This window comes from Panthera tigris, chromosome C1 (assembly GCF_018350195.1).
Source record: "Panthera tigris isolate Pti1 chromosome C1, P.tigris_Pti1_mat1.1, whole genome shotgun sequence".
Classification (NCBI taxonomy): Eukaryota; Metazoa; Chordata; class Mammalia; order Carnivora; family Felidae; genus Panthera; species Panthera tigris.
The window spans coordinates 35,798,104-35,810,008 of NC_056667.1; the positions used below are offsets into that span (position 1 = coordinate 35,798,104).

The window sequence follows — 11,905 nt, forward strand, 5'->3', positions numbered from 1 at the left end:
CCAACTGAGCCAGCCACAAGTCCCTTTAGCAATTTATGAAATGCTTTAGTGTGTGTTTTTTCATATTTCTTTTGCTTGGGGTTTGTTTTTTGGATCTGTAGATTTATACTTTTCATCAAAACTGGCAAGTTTTCTGCCATTGTTTATTTTGTAAACTTACTGCTTCTTGTTTTTATTGTGTTTGTTTTGGTTTTGCCATCATTTAAATATTTTCCTCCATTCCTTTAAATATTTCCTTTCCCGGGGCGCCTGGGTGGCTCAGTAGGTTAAGCGGCCGACTTAGGCTCAGGTCATGATCTCACAGTCAGTGAGTTCAAGCCCCGCGTCGGGCTCTGCTGACAGCTCAGAGCCTGGAGCCTGTTTCAGATTCTGTGTCTCCCTCTCTCTGACCCTCCCCTGTTCATGCTCTGTCTCTCTCTGTCTCAAAAATAAATAAACGTTAAAAAAAAATTTTAAAAAAATATTTCCTTTCCCATCCATATCCCTTCAGGCAGCCAGTCAACATGTATGTTTGTATGCTTAGTGTTTCATACTCACAAAGTTCTATTTTTTTTTTTTTTTTAATGTTTAGTTATTCTTGAGAGAGAAAGAGAACAGTGGAGAGGCAGAGAGAGGGAGATGGGATCCAAAGCAGAGAGCCTCATGCGGGGCTCGAATTCATGAACTGTGAGATCATGACCTGAGCAGAAACCAAGAAGTCAGATGCTTAAACTGAATGAGCCACCCAGGCATCCCTGTTCTTTTTGTTTTTTTAAATCTTTGTGTTTTCATTTAAGTAGTTTCTACTGCTGTTTTTGAATTCTTTTTTTTTTTTTAAGTTTATTTATTTAAGTAATCTCTCTACTCAATGTGGGTCTCACTCACAACGCCAAGCTCAAGAGTCACATGCACTTCCGACTGAGCGAGCCAGGCGCCCCAAGTATCTTTAATTCCTGATAATGTTCTTCTTCACAGTCTGATTGATGTTAATCCTATTAAGTGTATTTTTGTCTCCAGAAGTTTTGACTTGAGTCTTTCTCTTTGTTTTTTAAAGTATCTTCTATTTCTCTCCTGCTCATGTTTTGCTTTACATTCTTGAGTATGTGGAATACATTTTCTTAAATTTTTCTATTTATTTTTGAGAGATGCTCGGGGGCAAGGGCAACAGGAGGGGGACAGAGGATCTGAAGCAGGCTCTGCGCTGATAGCAGAGAGCCCTATGTGGGACTTGAACTCAACAAACTATGAGATAGATCATGACCTTAGCTGAAGTTGGACACTCAACCGACTGAGCCACCCAAATGCCCCAGAGCATGTGAAATACATTTTAAATAACTGTCCTAATGTCCTTGTCTAGTTCTGTCATCTATGTCCTTTTTGGGTCTGTTTCTATTGAATATCCTTTCTTCATTATGGATTTTAATTCCTTGCTTCTTTGTTTGCCTGATAATTTTTTACTTATGTAACTTACCAGACATTGTGAGGTTTGTTGCAGTGCTGGGTTTTTGTTTTTTGTGTGTGTTTTGTTTTGATGAACATGAGTGGGGGAGAGGGACGAGAGCGGGGGAGAGAGAATCTTAAGCAGGAGCCACATGCAGGGCTTGATCCCACAACCCTGGGATCATGACCTGAGCCAAAATCAAGTCAGACGCTCAACCAACTGAACCACCCAGGTGCCCCTGTATGTATGTTGTTTGTTTTGACTCTGGGAGGCAGTTACTTGGAAACAGTTTGGTCCTATTGAGGATTGCCTTTATGTTTTGTTAGGCAGGCCTGGAACAGGTCTCCAGTGTTAATTTAACTCCATTACTAAAGCAGTACTTGCCCTGTGTTGTATAGGTCTTTCTACCTTGGCTATTGGGAACATGAGTTATTCTAGACCCTATGTGATATCTGAAGATTGTTTCATCTACTCATTTCTAAGTAATTCTTATATAGGCCTCAGTTTTCTCAAGCAGAAGCTGATTAGCAGTTAGCCAAAGGCTGGAGGGAATGTTCTGCAGATATCTGAGCTTGCTATCTCTTCATTCTGTCCTGTAAATTCTAGCCACCAAGGCCTCTCCAAATTCTGTGAGACAATACTCCTTTTGGGTTGCTCCTCTATGCTGTGAACAAAATTCTGTAGGCAGTAAGTTGGGGACACTTGTAGGACTCCTCTCATTTGTTTCCCTTCTCTCAGATCACTGTCCTGTGCTACTACTGTTCAGTGTTGAAAACTGATGTTTCATGTACTTGGCCATTTTTTTTAGTTGTTTGAGGTGGGAGGGTGAATCTGGTACCTGTTAACTTCCATCATGGCTAACAGTGAAAGTTAAATAGTACTGCAACTTACCCCTCATTTGTGTGGGATATAAAACATTTTGTGTATTTTTGTTGCCACTGGAGTACCTCAGTGTTTGTAGCATGTGTATGTAGCATTCATGTGTTTGTTTTTAGTGCTCATACTCTGGACATTTAATGTTACTACCACATTGTGTGGTCCATAGACTAATGTGGTTGTGAACTGTTTGTTACTGGTCTACAGAGAGAGAAGTATAAAAATTTGGAGTAAGCATAATTTTTTAAAATTTATTTTGAGAAAGTGTGAGTGGGGAGGGCAGAGAACAAGAGGCAGAGAGAATCCCAAGTAGGCGCCATGCTCAGTGCAGGTTTGATGTCACAACTGCAAGATTATGACCTGAGTGGAAATCAAGAGTCGGATGCCTAACCACCTGAGCCACCCAGGTACCCCTGGAGTGAGCATTATTTTATAAAAATCCATTTGATGGGGTGCCTGGCTGGCTCAGTTGGAAGAGCATATATATGCCTCTTGATCTCGGGGTTGTGAGTTTGAGCCCCACATTGGGTATAAAGATTACTAAAAATAAATAAATTAAAAAAATTTTTTTTAACGTTTATTTAATTTTGAGACAGAAACAGAGCGTGAACAGGGGAGGGGCAGAGAGAGAGGGAGACACAGAATCTGAAACAGGCTCCAGGCTCTGAGCGGTCAGCACAGAGCCCGACGTGGGGCTCGAACTCACAGACTTAACCGACCGAGCCACCCAGGCGCCCCTGAAATAAATAAATTTTAAAAAATACAGCAAGGAGTGATTGTTAACAACAAAAAACCCATCTGTTGTACACTGGAAATAAAAAATCTGGTCCTTCAACCACTGGTAATTTGAGGAGCTATGTGTTGGAATCTGCCCAGAATGACTAACTTCACTAAGGGGTTAGACATCACTGGCTAGGTCAGAAAGTGTTTGTAGATAAGGATCCAAAGCCCTAATTCCAGGATTCTGGGCAGATTATCTGTCTGCTTACTTACCTGCAGCTAAATACTGCCTTTTAAACTGTGCCTTATCCCTATGGCTCTAGCTTTGAAGTCTCTATTTTCAACCCGGTTTTTCCCCATTCCTCAGGGCTTTTCATCAAACTTGTTGACTAATATATTCACAAAAGGATTAGGAGTTGGAAGCAAAGATTTTGGATTCTGCTGAAAGTAACTGACTTTTTATTTTATTTTAATCTTCAAAGCATTTAAGCATTTTCTAGGACTCTGACTCCAATATAGTTAGTCCCCACCTGTCATGTAATCTCTTCTCCCTTTCTCTGTCCTTCTAAACAAGTGTCCCCTCTACTGTTTTAATGTTTGGTTGGAGATGGTCTCCAATGCATACAGTAGGCACTAAAATTAAAATGTCTGTTGAATTTAAATATTTACTGAATTGAGTAAGCTGTTTTTTCATTGATCATTTGTTTTGTCCATTTTGCTTGTGTTATTTCATTTCTTTACAAGTTTGTTACAGCTAAACAAGAAGAAAGTCCAGTTTGAAAAACTAATGGACTCCATTCTGTGTGTATGTGTGTGAGAGAGAGAGTCAGTAATTGTCTAATAGGAGAGCCCTTTTAATCTTCTATATCTTCCTTTTTAATTATTATTACTATTATTATTTTATTTTTTATTAAAAAATTTTTTTAATGTTTATTTTAGAGAGAGAGAGTGTGAGTAGAGGAGGGGCAAAGAGAGAGGGAGACAGAATCCAAAGCAGGCTCCAGGTTCTGAACTGTCAGCACAGAGCCCTATGTGGGGCTTGAACCCATGAACGTGAAATCATGACCTGAGGTGAAGTTGGATGCTCAACTGACTGAGCCACCCAGGCGCCCCTATTTCATTATTTTTTTAAAAAACTTTTTAATGTTTATTTTATTTTTGAGAGAGAAACAGAGTGTGAGCATGGGAGGAGCAGAGAGGGAAACAGAATCTGAAGAAGGCTCCAGGCTCTGGGCTATCATCACAGACCCTGATGCTTGAACCCACGAACTATGAGATCATGACCAGAACCAAAAGTCAGAGACTTAACTGATTGAGCCACCCAGGCGCCCCTATAGCTTCCTTTAAAAAATTTTTTTAAAATTTATTTTAAGAGAGAGATTATTGGGGGGAGGGGGCGCAGAAACAGAGATGGAAGGAGGGAAGAGAGAGTGCCCGCACGAGCATCCCAGGCAGGCTCTGCACTGTCAGTGCAGATGCAGGGCTCGAACTCCCAAATCATGAGATCATGACCTGAGCCGAAATCAAGAGTCAAACACTTAAACCGACTGAGCTACCCAGGTGCCCCTATCTTTTAAGCTTCTACTTATTATCCTATTTCTAGCTTTCTTGTGGTATGTACTCCCAATTCTAATTTATTGCTTCTGAGTAATACTTGGTAGTATAAAGTACCTGGTAGTCAGGTTGCCTCTTTCTGTGTGTTCTTTCTTTTCCTTTTCTCCATTTCACCAGTTAACAGCATTCTTGGGTCTCATTTGAGATCTGGTGTGCTTTGGGGGCATATTTATAAATGATATAAATGATACCCTTCTCTGGATATTACTTTTGGGATATATATGAAAACTGATAGTAGAGCAGGTTAAAATGGCAAGAATTTAAGTTAATACCAAATAATCTACAGGATTCCTAAGTAGTAACTTAAATCAACCATATCTTAAAGCCTGTCTAAATACAACTGTATTGTAAAGAAAATGCAAATACAATTGTATTGTAGCTTTTTCTCTCACTTTATTTACTAATTTTCAGAATAATGCAGTGGTTTCCTATTATTCTTCAAAGATAATGAGTTCTTTGTTTTTGTTTCTGTCATTGAGAGTGCATCCATTTAAACATATTCGAAGTTTTCAATCCATTGTAGCTGTTATTTTTTTGGTGCTCAAACTGACTCTTCTTTTCACCAGTGGAATTTTATCCAGGCTGGCTCTTGAATTTGCTTTTGTAATATTTTTGTAAATTATTATGAAACATGTCAAATTTATAGAAAAGTTGCAAAAATGGCACAAAGAACTATTCATCTGCTTTTCCCTGGATTCCCCATATTTGCTTTATAATTCCTTTTGGCATGACCATAAGTATATAGAACTCCTAAGTCGTTATTAGAAATAGCTTTGTTGCTTTCTGGCATGAAAGCCAAAGTCACCTTTGTATTTTCCCTGTCCCAGCTTAGAATCTGTTAACTTCTCAGTGGAATCTTGGTTCCTTTTAGTGAGAAATGGGATTTTAGGCATATAGTCTGGGTGCTAGGGGTGGGGTACTCATTGCTACTGAGTTGGTCATTATTTCTAGACCTTTTCAGTAAACGCCACTATGAAATGTTTTTTTTTTTTTTTTAATTAAAAAAAGTTTTTAATGTTTCGTTTTGAGAGCAAGCACGTGCTGTTTCTTTTTGAGAGAGGGCAAGCGGGAGCAAGTGGGGGAGGGGCAGAGAGAGAGGGAGACAGAATCTGAAGCAGGCTCCAGGCTCTGAGCTGTCCACACAGAGCCTGATGCAGGGCCTGAACTCAGGAACCATGAGATCATGACTTGAACCAGTCGGATTCCCAACTGACTGAGCCAGCCAGGTGCCCCACAACTATGAAATGTTTTAAAGATACTTACTAAAACTTTTCAAAAAATGAATGTTCTTGAAAACTTTGCTTCTTTGTTTTTTAAAGAACAGAAAACTTATTTTTAGTGAGAAGTTAAGCAGAATGTGAGATTTTTCAGTAATGCATATGTTGCATTATAATAAATACTTCACTTTCATCCACCTAATCATAAACTTAAAGCTAGGATGTGACCATCACTGTAGTATATCTCATGACTAGCAAATACGTATTTAACAGATATTTGAATGAGTGAAGATTGAATAGAAGTAAATATTGGTTTTAAGATCTTAATATCCTATCAGGCATTTAATAAATGGTGGTTTTTCTTAAGGCTTTTTAAAAACATTTTTTTTAATTTATTTTGAGAGAGCCAGAGTGTGAGAGTGGGGGAGGGGCATAGAGAATCCCAAGCAGGCCCCACACTGCCAGCATAAGGCCCAACATGGGGTTGAACCCATGAACTATAAGCTATGACCTGAGCTGAAGTCAAGAACCGGATGCTTAACCAACTGAGCCACCCAGGCACCCTCTTTTTATGGCTTTATATTTTTCTTAATTTATGTAATTTCCAGGCTTAAAATAACCTCATTTTTGTTTCCTCTTAATGTTTCATTACAGGATTGAAGAAGATGCTCCTGCTCCCTCTACCTCTGCAGATAAAGTGGATAGGTAAGATTGTTTACAGAGTACAGTTAGATTTTATCTCTGGAACATAAACGTAAGAACTATATAACTTGAGGGCAGTGTCATTATTTTTAAAAAAAATTTTTTAATGTTTATTTTTTGAGAAACAGAGCATGAGTGGGGGAGGGGCAGAGAGAGAAGGAGACAGAATCCGAAGCAGGTTCCAGGCTCTGAGCTGTCAAGACAGAGCTGGATGTGGGGCTTGAAGCCACAAGCCATAAGATCATGACCTGAGCCGAAGTTGGATGCTTAACCAACTGAGCCACCCAGGCACCATAGTATCATTATTATTATTTTTTTTAATTATTATTTTTTAAAATGTTTATTCACCCTTGAGAGAGAGAGAGAAAGAGAGAGAGAGAGACAGAGCACAAGCAGGGGAGGGGCAGAGAGAGAGAGAGAGGGAGACACAGAATCTGAAGTAGGCTGCAGGCTCTGAGCTGTCAGCACAGAGCCCGACACAGGGCTGAAGCTCATGAGCCGTGAGGTCATAGCCACCCAGAGAAGCCCCTAACTTGTGTGTAATTTAAAGTATAGTCTTGGGCCACCTGGGTGGCTCAGTCAGTTGTGTCCGACTTTGGCTCAGGTCATGATCTCATAGTTCATGGTTCAAGCCACACATCGGGCTCTGTGCTGACAGCTCAGATCCTGGAGCCTGCTTCGGATTCTGTGTCTCCTTCTCTCTGCCCCTCCCCTGCTCACGCTCTTGTCTCTATCTCTTTCAAAATAAATAAACATTAAAAATTTAAAAAATATATAAAGTATGGCATCCTCCTGACAGTGATGTCTTCTGGTTTTTCACATTGATTAAAATATTAAATTGTAAGTTACTTAGTTCTCCTTATTCATTACATGCCTGGCAAATGTTAACCTATCTTTGAATACTCATGAGCTGTGAGGTCATGACTTGAACAGAAGCTGGACGTTTATTTATTATTTTTTTTTTTTAGTGTTTATTTTTTAGAGAGAGCAAGCAGGAGAGGGTCAGAGAGAGAGGGAGACAGGATCCCAACCGGGCTCTGTGCTGCTAGCAGAGAGCCCCATGTGGGGCTTGAACTCTTGAACCGTGAGATCATGACCTGAGCTGAAGTTAAATGCTTAGTTGACTGAGCCACCCAGGCGTCCCAGGATTTCTTTTGATGTTATAGTGATAAATAAATGTGAGTTAGCTAGGCCTTGCCACAGTGGTCAGAGGTTTAAAGAGGTTAAAGTATAATGGTTTAAATGTAGCAGGTATTCAGGGCACTGGATGAGTCGGTGGATTGTCTGACTCTTGATTTTGTCTCAGGTCATGATCCCAGGGTCGTGGGATCCAGCTCCATGCTGGCTCCATGCTGTGTGTGAAGAATCCTGCTTAAGATTCTCTCTCTTTCCCTATGCCTTTCTTCCCTGCTTGCACTCTCTCTAAAGTAAAAATTAAAAAAATACATAGCAGGTATTCCAAAAAATGTGGGTTTTAAACAGTATTTGACACTTGAAAAACTTTTTTCTTGCAGTTTGGATGTGGATAATGAAGCTAAGAAACTGTTGGGTTTAGGACAGAAACATCTGGTGATGGGGGATATTCCAGCAGCTGTCAATGCATTCCAGGAAGCAGCTAGTCTTTTGTAAGTACTGTGTTTTGATATGATGTGGTATATTTTGTTCGTTAAAAGGTTGTCTTCTGGTGCCTGGATGGCTGAGATTTTGGCTCAGGTCATGATTTCATGGTTTTGGGTTTGAACCTGTATTGAGCTCTGCACTGTCAATGGGGAGCATGCTTAGGATTCCCTCTCCCTCTCTCTCTGCTCAAATACATATAAATACATATATATATATACATATATATATATGTATGTATATATATATATACATATGTATATATATGGTTGTCTTGTGGGGGAAAGAATTTTAAAAGATTGGATATTTTTCATGTACAAGTTTATTCCTGTAACTAATGATGAGACTTACATATCACTGAGCAATTTTGGTCTTTGCTTTTCCTGAGTAAGGTAATTTGTTTTTCTAACCACCACTGATTAGGGTGGCCAACCTGTCCTGCTTTGTTCTGGGACTTTTCTAAATTTTTTATTTTTTAATGTTTTATTTATTCTTGAGAGAGGGAGAGAGTGCGCACGTGCCTGAACATGAGTGGGGGAGGGGCAGAGCTAGAGAGATACACAGAATCCGAAGCAGGCTCCAGGCTCTGAGCTGTCAGCACAGAGCCTGATGTGGGGCTCGAGCCCACAAGCCGCAAGATTATGAGCTGAAGTTGGATGACCAACCAGCTGAGCCACCCAGGCGCCCCTGTTCTGGGACTTTTCTAATTTAACATTGGAAGTTCTGTGTCTGGGGAAACTCCTCAAAGTCCAAGCAAGCCGTAGGGGCTCCTGGGTGGGTAATTCAGTTGAGCAACCAACTTGTGATTTTAGATCAGGTCATGATCCCAGGGTGGGATCGAGCCTCGAGCACACACCCCCCCCCCCCCCCCCCCCCCCCCCGTCAGGCTCGGAGCATGGAGCCTGCTTAAGATTCCCTCCCTCCCTCCCCACCCCCCCCCCCCCCCCCGCCCCTCTCACCTGCTCAAGTGCTTTCTTTTCTCTCTCTTTTTTTTTTTAAAGTCCCAGGTAAGCCATAACGGCCACCCTACCACTAATGCTGATATAAGTGCAGAATTTTTCATATCGTTAGCACCTTTATTCTCTGTTGCAACTATTTGGAAGTTGGCAGCTACCACTAGGTGGCCATATATATCTACATCATGAGGAAGCAGATTAGCTTTATTTAGTGCCTCAAAAGTGATTTATTTTAACCAAAGAGTTTAATGTATCCGTTTAACTGGAAGAGAAGAAATTTAAGTTGAATCTTCAAGCAATAGCCTTTCAGCCTTATGACCTGGTTTGAGCTAGTTTCTCAATATAGGTAACATCCTGTTACCAGTAGCAGTTGAAGTTAGTCATGTTCCCTGATGAGTTGAGTAGTTATATGGAGTTGAGTTGAAGAAATCCTTATAATAGAAATGCTTATAATAAAACTGGGTTTCAGGCTCACAGTGATTAAAAGCCTCTGGCTTTTTCATTCCTTCTTATTCAGTCAGGGTCGTATCAGTCCATTCTTGTCTCAACCCCACTACTTCTCCCAATAGAGCAGAATCTTATTCCTAGATGTCTGCATTAATATAGTGTCTAATTCCTTTTTTTTTTTTTTTTTTTGCTGTTTTTAATGTTTGTTTATTCACTTTGAGAATGGGGGGAGGGGCAAAGAGAGAGGGAGAGACAGAATTCCAAGCAGGGTCCAGGATCAGCATGGAGCCCAACATGGGGCTTCATTCCGCAATGAGGAGATGATGACCTGTGCCGAAATCAAGAGTTGGATGCTTAACGATCTGAGCCACCCTATCTAGATCTTAATAGCTAAAACTTACATATAGTGCTGTCTTTATGTCTAAGCATCGTACTTTTGTATACATTAATTCAATTCTTAGAATAGATCTTTGAGCAGTTCTTAACATTTCTACATTAAGGCACTGTGAGTCTAAGGTTATACAGCTAAAGTTTAGAGATGTGATTTGAACCCAGACAGTCTTACTCCAGAGAGTCTTACCTTCTATAACATGATGTCTTTCCATATATTTTATTAGTCTTTTAGGTTCCAGCTAAAGGTCCTTTAACTATTCTGGCCTATGCTGACACCCATCTTCTAGCAGGAGAAATATCTATTAATGTAGTTTGTCTCTTAAGATTATATACTCTAACCATAGCAAATTGATGTTAATTGGAATGTATATGTAGAGAGACCAGGTAATAACCCTTTGACCTTGACTTGAAAGCAAGAGGAGGGGAATATTGGTTTCCTAGAGAGATGTGTTACTGAAGAAATGTCATTTTAAAGAACTAGAAATGAATGTTTTAGACTAGATGTTAATTCAGGTCTTAGACGTTTCTTCTCTTTGTAGAGGTAAGAAGTATGGAGAGACCGCTAATGAGTGTGGAGAAGCCTTCTTTTTCTATGGGAAATCACTTCTGGAGTTGGCAAGGTATGTCTTTTAAGCCACAGTTTTTAAGTAGGGTGTTTTGTGTAACATTATGATGGTCTCTTTAAAAACTTAAGGTTTCTTTGTTTGCCAGGATTGTTTACTAGCTTTGTGATTTCACATGAGCTAAGTGAACTGGGGGTTTAGGAGGAACAGGACATATTGATGGAAGTTTTCAAAGGCACTTGAAGCAGAGTAAAGTTATGCATGGGTTTTGACTTTTGGGGTCTTTAGAGGCAGAGATGTTTCTATTAGTGAATGGTCAATAATTTATTGAAGTCCAGTATAGAGAGAACTTTTAAAAACACTCTCATCCCAAAACAGTCATCCTTAAAAGCACTCTCAGCCCAGAACGATCATCCTTAACAAGGACTGAATGAAGGACAATTTGAAAACATTAGCATATGAGAATCTCTAGTAAATAAAACTCATAAGTAGTCTAAACTCTTGGAAACTGGTGTATTTTCCACTGAAGTTTATTAACCAGAATAGAATCTATTGAGGGTACACAAACTAGCAAATAATTTGTGCCCTGTTTAATCTGGTAAGTTTTCTAATTTGTAGATCATTCCCATGATTTGTCATGAAAGTCTTGCCAGAATGTTTTTAAGCCATCCAGAGAAATGCGGGTGGATGCGAAGTTTAGGAAATACAATGGCTATAACTTAAAGGGAATATATTGATTTTGTTCTTTTGACAAGAGTCATCAGTATTTTTTAGGTGGCTGGATGAAGGGTATGCTTTTTTCTTTCAGTACTTTTACAGTCTTAATTTATATTAGTTTTGATTGTTGCTTTTCGTCTCTGAAAACTTAGTTTATATTCCCTGCGCTTGATTGCTCTTCTGTTGCTTTTATGATATAGGACTGTAATTTTTGTCTTAGAAAAACTGTTAGTTCTATCCATCATACCTCTGGTGCTTTCTCCTTTTATTCTCCTAGAATGGAGAATGGTGTGTTGGGAAATGCCCTGGAAGGTGTGCATGTGGAAGAGGAGGAAGGAGAAAAAACAGAAGACGAATCTCTGGTAGAAAATAATGATAACATAGATGGTATGTGGAGTTGCATGTGACATTCAGAAGATGCGACGTATATTTCTTGTGTACAGATGATGGAAGTAAGGCTCTCCCTATCCTGGATGGTCTCTCCCTAAGTTGCTAGGGGGTAAATAACCTGCATCTAGTGGAGACTACAGTGGAGGTAGCCAATTACTGAAACTGACAGCAGGCTTTTGTAAGAGGAAAACTTAATTTCCCCAATAAATGTGTTAAATTGTTACTTTTAAATATACAACAACTTTAAATATTTTTCTGATGCAAAAATTTTAA

At 39.6% G+C, this 11,905-nt stretch overlaps 1 protein-coding gene across 6 annotated transcripts in view; it reads left to right on the plus strand.

The window, feature by feature from the left end:
- Positions 1-11,905, plus strand: part of LOC102953070 (nuclear autoantigenic sperm protein) — a 43,015-nt gene that overhangs the window by 20,210 nt on the left and 10,900 nt on the right. For 5 of the 6 annotated variants that reach the window (XM_015535353.2, XM_042996962.1, XM_042996961.1 and 2 more), the window contains 4 exons: positions 6,502-6,552; positions 8,064-8,174; positions 10,502-10,582; positions 11,520-11,629. In XM_015535353.2, coding sequence (XP_015390839.2) covers positions 6,502-6,552; positions 8,064-8,174; positions 10,502-10,582; positions 11,520-11,629 — 353 coding nt within the window. Of the gene's footprint in view, positions 1-6,501; positions 6,553-8,063; positions 8,175-10,189; positions 10,195-10,501; positions 10,583-11,519; positions 11,630-11,905 lie in introns of those variants that run through there. The other variant, XM_042996963.1, reaches the window with a different exon arrangement.